At 41.3% G+C, this 12,885-nt stretch overlaps 1 protein-coding gene across 2 annotated transcripts in view; it reads right to left on the reverse strand.

Annotated features, from left to right (window-relative positions):
* NELL2 (neural EGFL like 2) overlaps positions 1 to 12,885 on the reverse strand; it is a 160,870-nt gene that overhangs the window by 127,495 nt on the left and 20,490 nt on the right. For both annotated transcript variants that reach the window (XM_082011705.1, XM_082011706.1), the window contains one exon: positions 9,908 to 10,058. In XM_082011705.1, the coding sequence (XP_081867831.1) occupies positions 9,908 to 10,058 (151 nt within the window). The remainder of the gene's footprint in view (positions 1 to 9,907; positions 10,059 to 12,885) is intronic.

Raw genomic sequence — 12,885 nt, forward strand, 5'->3', positions numbered from 1 at the left:
AAGTGCACAGTGGGCAGGAAACCCACCAATTCAGTTTCTGTCCCTTTCTTTTGCTGAATACAGTCTTAGAGGCATACAAAACTTTTCTGACATAGGGTATTTTTGTTCAAAAATGCTGATCCATTCATTAAAACCAAATCTCTTGATAGAAACAAACATTCTTATAGGAAGGTTGGTGGCGTCCAGGATGAAATGCTTGTTAAAATGAGAGACAGAGTGAGCAAATCTAAGACTCTCTTGAAAGACTTTCTCAAATACTCTTTAATGCCACTGTTATTACCTATTTTTGAAAGCAGACATCCCAAGTGAAGAGAAGACGAAATCAGAAGAGGATATTTCCCATATCGAAACACAATGCACAGACAACAGGACAGTAAAACCAGTCTCTCAGGTCGACCTGGTGAGGCTCTCCCATTATGCAGAATTCAACAATCAAAAAGAGTAAGTCAAGTAAAAGAGCAACCTAAATTCAGTAAGTCAATCTCAGGTCCTATGCCTATATTAATAAATAAAGCCAACAGAGCCCATTCCCTGGCCCTGAAGACAAATATTACAACTCACATCCATATGGGTGCTGTCTCCCACTTTTTCCCTGAATTGGGTGGGTTTTTTCCACATTGCCTCTTGGGAACAGTCCCTGTCCGATGCTACTCCACTGGCATCATCCTCACTGCAGGAGACAAAACCATGCCAAGGAGGATACTAACAGCTCTGCAGAACGGACAGCAGCAGGCCAGTGCTCCAGCCTGGGCACTGTTTGGTTACTAGCACAGCCTTGGCCAGGTGCTGCCAATGAAGCTTTTTACTGCATTGGGGGAAAAAAAAGAGAATGACACTCCTCAGGACACTTGTCTCAGATGGAAAAGGACCAAGTTCAAGTCCCTGCTCTAAATCAGACAGAACAGAGATTAACGGTGCAAGGAAAATGCCTCTGAAGTACCCCAGCCAGTAAGCTACTGATCACTGTGGCATTTACATCTCTTCTGCTGTTTATTTTCTTCTGCCACAAAAAAGATCAACCATTTCGGCGTTGGTGCAGCACAGTGACTGCTCATCGCACTGGATAGCTACGGAGGGTAGCTGGGGAGGAGGAAGGTGCATTCCTGATGTGCACAGGAGACAGAGCCCCATGCTGGGACATGCAGCGAGGAATATCCTCCACATCGGGATGTTCATGGGAGGGAACAGCCAGGCGGCTGATGACTGGAAGGGCAGAAAGACACCATCTGTACCCAACTCAAACTAATAAGGCATGTGAGAGAAAAATATATGTCAATAAGATCTTCTTTCTATCAACATCTTGCAGCCCCTCATCTGACTTCAGCAGGGCTGCTGTGATCTGGAAGACTTTGCTGGCTTTGAAGGCAAGAACTTGCCTCTCACCTGAGAGATCTCTTCGCTCACCTCCCAGACTTTGAGCTCAGCTACGCCCCTACATCAGGGTAGCAAAATCTTGCCTTCCCCACCTGCAGAGTCTGCATAGCTTCTGCTGAGCTTAGTGCTATGATCCAAGAGCCTCTGGTCATCACAGGAGCAAGACACCCCAGACTCTCTAGTGTTACTGTTGATGACAAAGTGACGTCCCCAGCCAGCCCTCCTGCAGCACCTGTGAGAGCTCAGCAGGAGCTAGAAGCAAGCGCTGAGGTCCCACCAAGCTCCCTGAAGCACTCTGAGAAGAACTATTCTCCCAAAAGGTGCTGGCTTGGCCTTGCAAAAATTCAAACGTAGTATTACGGCACATTGTCCATGCAATCCCTGTTTCAGCTGTTAATATGAAATCAAATTCCCAAACCAGGAAATATTTTTTGAAACACAATTCTTGTCTTCAAGCAATTGCTCTCGTGCCTCCCATCTCTCTCACCAACCCCATTTATCAATACATTTATTTCCATTTTATTCTTACTATCACACAGTCCCGCTAATATCAATCTTGTCTATCTACCTGAAGCTTTCTTTTCAGCTAGAAGTGAAGGAGGGAAGAAGCTTTCCCAGATCAAACTCTGTAAAAACAAATGGCATAAACTATCCCTCTCACTCCCTTTCTTGACAAAGTTTCTCCACGGAGAGCAAGAGGATGGCAAATACAATAAACAACTTTCTGATACATATATTAGCAAAAGCCAGTTTCAGCCTAATTCTTCCCATTTCCTACCTTTGACAGAATACAAATTTCTTATTTATTTTTAATAGAAACCCTTTCAAACAATAGTAGAAGAATAACGATAGCTGTCAAAACCCACATTTCAACTATTTCAGTGGTGGTTTTCAGTGTCATAGGCAGGGACAAATCTTTTGTGTCGTATTCAAGTAGGTCTGTCACTAATCTCAACTCAAACTCTGGGATCATATGAGCATTTTGTAACAAGTTCTTGACCAAATCACCCTGGATTAGTTGGCACTGTGATGATTTATGTCAGCAGACAGGCTGATCTGACTTGATTTAACGGAAGTTATAGGAAGGTGGTTTTAAGGTGGATGTATTACAAGAATTTACATCATATTGGCAATTTTTTTTTATTTTTTTATCTTTTTTGGTCACAAAAAAGAGTATTTGGTATTGGTTTAAGCAGTAAATATAGAAAGTTTTTCTCAGTGTAATGTGCTTGTAGCAGACTTTGCGGTATTAGAGAGGAGACTTCACACTGCAGTCCAGAAATACAGACACTTATACATCAAAAGCAGGGAACATACAGTTCCACCACTATTTTAACACAACAGTCAAATGATAGAACAAAATTCACGCATTGGGAGTTGACTTCTGGCAACTTGTCTCCTTGTGCGGCTAAACCTGAGAGAGAGAGAAATTGTCACAGGTAATTTCTTCTTAGACATTGAAGGAGGTCTGAAACTCCTGTCCAGTACAGCCCATTTGACAGCAGATAATCACAAGACACCAAGAGCTGTGAAAACAAATGCTATGTAAGGCAGAGAGTTAATAAAGTAGTAGAGATACATAATTAAGTGAAAGGAATGCCTGTCCAGAATATTCTATTATTTCAGTGTTCTGTTTCAGGATATAAAAAGCACTGACTGATGGAGAGAATGGTTAAACTACAATCCAGTGATTTCATCTTTTAAGGGCCCTAATACGCAATATCTCAAAAGATACGAATATAACATTAGTTGCATAAAGCCATCTAACCATGAAGGGAGGAAAAGCTTTATTACATCACTCCACTGTTGCCAATTAAATGAAAATATATGATGGAAGAATGAGACCTAACATATATTACCACCCCATCGCAGATTAAAATCATCTCTCTGCTGATTCTTCCATCAAGAAGCAGCTGAGACAAATTCAGAAATGAAATAAGGAGGATAATACAGCTTAAACTGAAGGCTGAGAGCAAGCACACAGCAATCAGTGTTTAACAGTGCTTCCACTCGGATAAGGCATCATTTCATTAACATCATTCAAAATATTTGCCTTGTTATTGTTAGATACAATGCATTTTAGGCAGGGCACTCTATGTGGTCAAGGCGATGCTCTCAAGTTAAGAAAACACTTGTAACTTCTATCTTTCAGATGTATGCCATACATAAATTTGCCCAGAAATATGCATTCAGCTGCCTGAAACTCATGTGAACAATTACTGATGTGCAGTTTGGATTTCCTGACACCAGAAGACTTCTCTTGAAAATGTCACCTCCAAGCTATACCCAAAACTACCACTGCCTGAACTCTTCAGCTGCTCTAGTCAGTGGGGAAAAAAGCAATCTCTGTGGAAGAATATGAGCAAATTAGAAAGGGATAGTTACAGGTATCATTTCAGATTCTTTCACTTTAAGATCAGTTTTAAAAGATGTGAATATATTAAACACTAGAGAAAAGCATAATCATTACAAAAGGGGAAGACAGTTTTGATATTCAACTAGGAAAAGAAAAATAACAGCATTTAACAGAGTAGACAAAGATGACTATATCTGCAGAAAATCTTTCAGAAGCTACTTTTTGTGGCGACAGCAACAGCTCAGCCTCAGCAAATGGAAGGAAGATCCTGGGAACTACAGGCCTGTCAGCCTGACCTCTGTACCAGGGAAGATTATGGAGCGGTTGGTCTTGAGAGTGCTCACAGGGCATCTGCAGGACAACCAAGGGCTCAGGCCCAGCCAGCATGGGTTCATGAAAGGCAGGTCCTGCTTGACCAACCTGATCTTCTTCTATGACCAGGTGACCCGCCTAGTGGATGAGGGGAAGACTTGGATGTTGTCTACCTGGACTTTAGTAAAGCCTTTGACGGCGTCTGCCACAGCCTTCTCCTGGAGAAATTGGCGGCTCGTGGCTTGGATGGGTTTACTCTTCACTGGGTGAGGAACTGGTTGGATGGCTGAGCCCAGAGAGTTGTGGTGAACGGCGTTAAATCCGGCTGGCGGCCGGTCACAAGCGGTGTTCCCCAGGGCTCGGTTCTGGGGCTGGTCTTGTTCAATATCTTTGTTGGTGATCTGGATGAGGGGATCGAGTGCTCTCTCAGTAAGTTTGCAGATGACACCAAGTTGGGCGGGAGTGCTGATCTGCTGGAGGGTAGGAGGGCTCTGCAGGAGGGATCTGGACAGGCTGGATCGATGGGCAGAGGCCACCTGTATGAGGTTTAATAAGGCCAAGTGCCGGGTCCTGCACTTGGGTCACAACAATCCCATGCAACGCTACAGGCTTGGGGAGGAGTGGCTGGAGAGCTGCCCGGCGGAAAGGGACTTGGGGGTGCTGGTTGACAGCCGGCTGAACATGAGCCAGCAGTGTGCCCAGGTGGCCAAGAAGGCCAACAGCGTCCTGGCCCATATCAGAAATAGCATGGCCAGCAGGAGTAGGGAAGTGATCGTGCCCCTGTACTCGGCACTGGTGAGGCCGCAGCTTGAATACTGTGTTCAGTTTTGGGCCCCTCACTACAAGAAGGACACTGAGGTGCTGGAGCATGTCCAGAGAAGGGCAACAAGGCTGGTGAGGGGTCTGGAGCACAAGTCTTATGAGGGGCAGCTGAGGGAACTGGGCTTGTTCAGTCCGGAGAAGAGGAGGCTGAGGGGAGACCTTATCGCTCTCTACAACTACCTGAAAGGGGGTTGTGGTGAGGCGGGTGTTGGTCTCTTCTCCCAAGTAACTAGTGATAGGACGAGAGGAAAATGGCCTCAAGTTGTGCCGGGGAGGTTTAGATTGGATATTAGGAAAAATTTCTTCACTGAGAGGGTGGTCAGGCATTGGAACAGGCTGCCCAGGGAGGTGGTGGAGTCGCCATCTCTGGAAGTGTTCAAAAAACGTGTGGATGTGGCGCTTCAAGATATGGCTTAGGGAACATGGTGGCGCTGGATTGATGGTTGGACTTGATGATCTTGAAGGTCCTTTCCAACCTTAGTGATTCTGTGATTCTGTGAATGCTCAAGCCTCAGATTTACATGGAGAACTTCTGCAGCTAGCTGGTAGCCCAAGGAGAGTATTCACCACATGATGTTAGAGAGGAAAGTTTGGGAGAGCAGTTCTGTCAACTTCTTAAGACTAAAAGTAGTTTTAGTCTTAAGGCTAAAAGTCTTAAGTAGTTGCATGACCATATCTCAGTGGAAGTATTCATTTTTTTATGTTCCTCAAAAGGGAACCATCAAAAAAGAACAACAAAAAAAGAAACCATAAAACTACACAACAGAGACTGAATCAGTAAACTCTGAATCATGGAAACTGTTCCAAGTATATAGTTTTAAAGAAAATTATGAAATGAAAGAAGTAACTGCAATTTAGGAATTATCCTCAACTGTTGTAAATTAGCATATTTGCACCGAAGTCCCTAGACCCATGCAAAGAGAGGATGAGTTTACTCCGATTTCTTTTCAAAAATCCATAAAATATTTCCCAAGCCACTGAATAAATTAACATACCTTTTTCTACTTTTTAAACAAACATTTTGATTTTCTTGTACCCTAGAAATCCTTTTACCCTAGAACCATTAGTTGTTATGAAACCTCTGTAAAATAAAACAAATGAAAAGTTACTTGTGTGATAACCGATTATATCCTTCAGTTACTGCTGCCTCCAGCCTTCCTCACCACTATTCCACTTCCTCACTGCAGAAAAGCAAGAGCTGGTACTGACTACTGTAAATTAAGGATATAGCCAGGCGTGATTCTATCCCACAAGGCAGCAGTTCAACACTAGCATGACTTTTTTGACATCAGAGGAGCTATACAAGGCTAAAGCTGGTGCAAAGGTGTGGAGTCAAGTCTGGCATTGCTACTTTTCCTACCAGGTACGATAACTGCTGTGACAGAGAGTTCACAAGAACTTCTTTAAGAACTAAAGAACTGTTACAGGCAAGCCCCTGATCAGAAGTGGGCAAGGTCAGGAAGATGGAAATCCAGCACTGAAGAAGTAGTTATTTAATGTAACCCATCCAAATGCTTTCTTTTAACTTCTACATTCTCTTGTCTTTATTGTCATTCATCATAAAAGAAAATTAAAACCGTAAGAGATATTACAGGAGACTCAGAGATGGTAGCCTAATTCCGGTATTATCCACACCTAAGTCAGCCTTCATTTTAGCACAATTAAATTGAACAAAAACTTCCATGGCATAGAGGCATCTTTCTGTACACCCCAGCACAGAACAGACCAGATGTGTTTATTAAAAGCTTAAAGGCACATCTAATTTAACAGCCACAAGTTCTTTCTGGCCATACTTTTGTTGAGACTGATTTGACACCTGCTGAAGATAACAAAGATTTTCCCTGACTGTAAGGGGAACAGGTTAGACCTAATATTTTTAAAACAAATTCTTCAAGTTTCTTTTTAAATAGATTACCTAATATTCTCACAAAGAGAGTAATGAACTATTCACATGTAGATTGCTCTTCACAGAATCACAGAATCATTAAGGTTGGAAAGGACCTTCAAGATCATCAAGTCCAACCGTCAGCCCAACACCACCACTAAACCAGGTCCTGAAGTGCCACATCCACACATTTTTTGAATATTTCCGGTGACGGTGACTCCACCACCTCCCTGGGCAGCCTGTTCCAATGCTTGACCACCCTCTCAGTGAAGAAATTTTTCCTAATATCCAATCTAAAACTCCCCTGGAGCAACTTGAGGCCATTTCCTCTCATTCTATCGCTAGTTACTTGGGAGAAAAGACCAACACTCACCTCACCACAACCCCCTTTCAGGTAGTTGTAGAGAGCAATGAGGTCTCCCCTCAGCCTCCTCTTCTCCGGACTGAACAACCCCAGTTCCCTCAGCTGCTCCTCATAAGACTTGTGCTCCAGACCCCTCACCAGTTTCATTGCACTTCTTTGGACACGCTCAAGCACCTCAACATCCTTCTTGTAGTGAGTGGCTTCTTTAGCTGCTTCATCCAACACTGACCTGATGAATGACTCTATTTGCCTAAATAACCTAGAAGGTTTTTTTTCTTCCTCTTTGGTTATCCAAAGGCTGACAAGGAGGCCCCAAAAACAAACATGAAGCATACATCCCTACAGAAAAATTGTAAACACTCGGCATCACTTAAGAGGACACAGTAAGTTAAAGAGGTCACACAGGCTAAAATGGGGGTAGGAGGTTTTTTTCAGCAAGGCGTGAACTAGGTATTATCTTCCATTTTCAAATCTCTAACATTATAACATTAGAATAAGAGTACTAAAAGTTTCCACATTTAAGAGAAAAAGGGCCTCAAAAACGCTCAGCAATGCCACTAAGTTATGCATGCACAGTTAAGATACCCACACACATAACACAGACCTTCTGATTTCAGATAGAAACCTTGACAAATGCTTTCCATTGCAGCTAGACAGTTCAGATTCCAATATGCAGTCAACAGAAGACGGTGAAAATGTAACAATAAAAGCTTTAAATGTTTAAGGTATAAGAGAAATGTCTTGAAAAAGTATAAATGTTATCAATATATTGTTAAAAATCTAATCACCCATCCCTAAAAATATACCAATAACAGGATTTTCAGAGTCCTGTTTGTCACCCTTTTACAACCATATTTTGTATGGGCATAGGCAGATGACATGGATGAACCATATTCAGATGAGGTAAGCAGTATTATGTTTGTACAGCCACGTGACCTGGACACCAGCACTACTCTAACCTTTCCTTTTCTTTGCTATGGCTGGATAGAATCAATTTAATGCATTCTTGTTCACATAAGACCAATGGCAGGTCTACTTGCCCAGCCTCACTTCAAGAATTAATTATTTTCCCAAATAATATCTCAAATTCTCTGCAACCCTGCAATGAAAGTTCATTGCACATTATTTTTTGTACTTCTATCATTCTTTATGTTCACTAAGTGTCAGTGTTTTCTCCCAGTTGGCCACTCTCCAAGTTAACGTTTGTCAAGTTTTGCTCAGTTATACACTACGCTTTTTGTTTTGAACTTCTATGGCATGTCTCTTTCTTCACACCATTCCTGAGTCCAGGAAAGGTTTTCTAGCAAGCATTGCCTCCTTTCAGAAAGATAATGGTTATTCTCTTTTCCAGAGTCTGAGAGTTTCACATTGGTGACCTCATTGCCCACCTCTGCAGCTATTTTGGCACATGAAGGTTTCATCTCTAATATTGACATTTCAAATTTAGTTGCATTATCCCTGTCGGTAGCCCAACCAATCCATGTTCTTTCTTACAAATGTACAAACAAGTTTTGTCAGGGCAGAGCTGGACCTGTAGACCTACTCTCATTTCAGAGAGAATAAACTTTTCCATCTGGGATGATTTGCACATATGGTGGTATAGTCTGAGTTTGAAACTCAGTAATCACAGCTGTGCAGTTCTGTTCCTTGCACATTTCTCACTCCTGCAGATGAGAAGTAGATAACAGTTGACAGAGAAGCCCCTTGGCCTTTCTATGATGTAACATCAGTAAACATCATCCAAGAGGATTCAAACACCCCCTTGTACCATTTAAAGATGCTTTTATAAACTTGGTATAATGAACCTTGGGAATGTTTTCCCTTTTTTTCTTCTTCCTGGGTTTTGTTTGTTGGGTTTTTTTTAAATAGGTGAATTACGGAGACATGGCCTCTGGGAAATAGACTAAAAGTAGAATTGGACCATCTTCCAGAACAAAATAATCGACACCATGCCTGCTAATGAAAACTTGTAAACTCATGAAAAAGAAACAGATACTTTGCTTTGCCTGAACATTTCTCTTTACCTTTTCTTTTTTCTTTTTTTTTTCTATTTTGTAGTGAGATATCAAGAAAGAATTATAGGATTTTACACAAGAAGATAAAAAGGACTATGAACCTAAAGTAGAGATCATCTGTTGCTTGTGCTAATGACTGCTTAGAAAGTGCACATTTTAAAACTCCTTTTTATTCTGTCACAGAATCATAGGGCAGTTATCTTTAATAGCCATTACTCAGACAGATATATAAAGAATATCTTATTTCTCTCACAGTCATTATCCTATCAAAGGAACAATCTTTAAATGCTCCGTGTCATTCACTTTAGTTTTTTTAAGGCTGACAACATTTTGAGTAAAGTGCTCTGCCGTTCATGGGAGGCGTAAGACCATAATGGGAGGATTTTTTTTTGCTTTTTTTAAACTGCTTGCAGTGTTAAAAACCAACTGGTGAAGAGGTGGACATACAGGGCGAGGCTTTATGAACTAGTGTAGCTATATTGACATGACAGTTTTACACCAGCTGAGCATCTGGTCCTTATGGTTATGAACGACAAGAGAGAAGTGGCTTTTCATGCCCCTCGTGGCAAGAGACATTTAAAGAGTAGCAGCTGTTCCACTTTCCCTTGGCTGATTTGGACTTGTGTTTTTTTATGAATCTGCACAATATGCCTACCCAAACACTATAAATATTTGCAAATGACCTGCTACACAACAATTTTGCCCTAATTTATGTTCAAAATTTTGACTGAATGAATACATCCACTCTCATTAACTAGCATACAGGTAGCAGTACTTACCTGTGATCTAAATGATGAATAGAGAGAATAACGCCTGAATTCAAATGGGCTTGTTTTAAGGTCACCAGGATAGTGAATTCATATTTATTTCTTAACTTCTGAAAAAAGATTTCTGCTGTTTCCGGAGATGCCTTTACACTTCTTGAAGTATCTAAAAGAAAAAAAAAAACATAACAGAAAAACACTCAGTATAAAATCTTATTTTACTTTACATCCTCAACTCAAAGAGTTTACAAAATCGCTTCTGAGGAGCACAATCAGGCAAAAGGAGGGACCAAAGTATTTTAAACACCAGCTTTTACATGCAATGGGAGCCTTTTCAGTGAAAGAGAACACATTTTCTAGGACACCCTAGGGCGGGGGGGGGGGGGGGGGAGTTGTGGTGTCTGTTTTTAAGACAGGGTCATAACTCTTTTACTTTCTCCATGGATGGCCAGATGGTACCTTTAATATCTTGTCCAAAATATGGACTCACTAGCAGTGAAGCACAGAGTGACAACGCTGGATATGAGCCTAAGCTGTGAAGTGCGACCTGAGCAACTTTTTAATGACTTCTACAAAAATGTTACGCTTAATAGCTATGCACAAATAATTTAAAAAGTAAAAAAAAAAAAAAAAATCAACAACGAGCAGCATCTCTTTAGGGAGAATTTACTCAGCTTTAAGTAATAGTTATAAATTAACTTAAAAACTCACCATCTTTCAAAATAGATTGTTGCTAATTAATCACTACATACTCCAGTGGTGCAGTACACTGCTGCTGCTTCTTGCACAGGTTGTCATGAACACTTGTTAGAGTAATTGCCCACACACAATAAAGATTTGGCTTTTAAAAACCACACGCAACCAAGACTGAAGCAATGTTTCTACTGAATTTGCATGGAACTTGCATAGAAATAAAAAGGCCCAACCTTAAGCCCTCTAGAGAGATAATTTACAAAATAAGATGTCAAATGCTAGAAAAACAATTCCCAAGGCTTTCCATAATACATTATCGTAGAAAAAAATTAATGTATATTTTTAATGCACAAAATCAATTCATTAGCATGTGTAATCAAGTGTGTAAGAACTAAATCAATTCACAAGCTTCATATTGCAATTTGACCATCCTGCTCTAACTCAGGGACACTAATTCAGGGACACTAATTCAGGGACAGCAGCAGCAGCCGGGAGATAACTGCAATAGAAACTCTGGTTTCTTCTGGCAGCGCTGGAGCTGAGCTCTCAAGTAAGTTTACACTGCTGTTCTTAAAAACAGGTTTGTTCATTAAGCTGTACCTATGAAGATGCTACTCTGCATTAACAGCAGTTTATTGAGGTGGATGGACCAAAAATATTTTTTAACCTGTGTTTAAGAAATGCAACAACCTGCACAACCCTGAAGTGCTAACCAAACTCCTGCTCAGTGTCACACCAAGCTGAATTTGATTCATTTTTTACAAAAGGGAATCCAAAAGACCAAAAAAGGCGGGGGGAGAAAAGATAATTTAAAGCTTTATTTTTTTGAAACTTCATGTCTTTTCTACGGTGGATTGCATAACTCCCTCGCTGTAGCAGACATCCATGGTATTTTAATGGGATTGTTAATAAATCATAAGGCAACTCAAATACAGTTACGTCAAAGCGTTCATTTTTAGCCAAGGGACAGTAACAGAGTGGAATGACATAGGTTTGCATGGTGGAAGATAGTTTATCTGCATTAACAGTTTCTAGCAATATAAACAATATACTCCCAAGACATGGAGCAGAGGAAGGACACACAAGGAACATATTCTCTAATCACGATCACAGGATCCCCACGCCCTGCAGCTCTCAGCAGCAGCTTTCCTACCAAGATACAGAAGAACACAGGAGAATACAGATGTGGAACTCACTTAAAAGCCTATAGAGTCAAATTCCTAGATGCAAAGCAGATCCTCCAACCCTGTTTGCCATGGTGGGGGGGAGCTGGGTTTCTCAGCTTAGAAAGCCCAGCCAACATCCTCTTCTATTGCAGGTTCACTACCACCAGAGCACCTACAGAGTCTGCTTTTGGGCACACAAACATATTACCTGTTTAGACTGAAAAAGAGAACAATCTCATTTTGATTAATGACAGAATATCTGACGAAGTATAATCAAACTGTATTTGTGTGCTGGTGTGCACAGTCAAAAGAGTGTCTGCCCTCGGGGCAGAGCTCCCCTGCCTGAAGGGCTTGCAGCCTCAGCAGCCTCAGTCAGGATGAGCACTGCAACCTAAGATAAATAAAAGTGGGAGAACAAAACCCAGAGCAAGCTGAGACCACTGGAGTGTGCAAAGTCATCTTGCTTATGTATAAATAATTGTTACTACTTTGTAACAACACTCTTGTCCCTTCAACAACCTTCTATACTTCTTTTAAATTTTCTTGGTAGAGATATTTCACTTTGACTTCAGTAGGCAATGAGATTATAGAAACCAAGCCTACGGAGTATATACCATGAACAACCCATGCTTTTTCAGCCACATTAATGCAGGCTGATTAATCCACCTGAAACGTTGCAGGAGTTGCTAGGAGAAAAGGGAAGGGTGGAGAAAAAAGGCTGTGAAGATGATTGCCACTTCATCATCTCCACCTCCCAGCCATTTATACGGGGCTGATAAAGCACATATCCCTGTGAACGTGATAGTGCAGAAGCTGCACAGGTCCTTCACCCAACAGCTGCTGTGTCTGGTCACTTCAGTCTCACTCTGATTTAGGGAGTGAGCTCACAGGAATCTATCGAGGCATTAAGGTACTGAATAGATACTATCAATTTCCATGGATGTATACTGGGGTTGGACACACAATGTTTATGGTTTAATGGTTTAATTTTATGGCAGGAGGAAAAGACAGGATGTATACATATCAAATTCACATTTGATGGGAAGACAGGAGATAGGAAGAGGGCTGAAGGGGAAAAAAAGTCAAGCGAGACAAAAAAGAGAAAGTCATGTCAGAATTGTGAGAAATAGCAGA

Source organism: Phaethon aethereus, assembly GCF_964289735.1.
Source record: "Phaethon aethereus genome assembly, chromosome: 1".
In the NCBI taxonomy this organism is placed as follows: Eukaryota; Metazoa; Chordata; class Aves; order Phaethontiformes; family Phaethontidae; genus Phaethon; species Phaethon aethereus.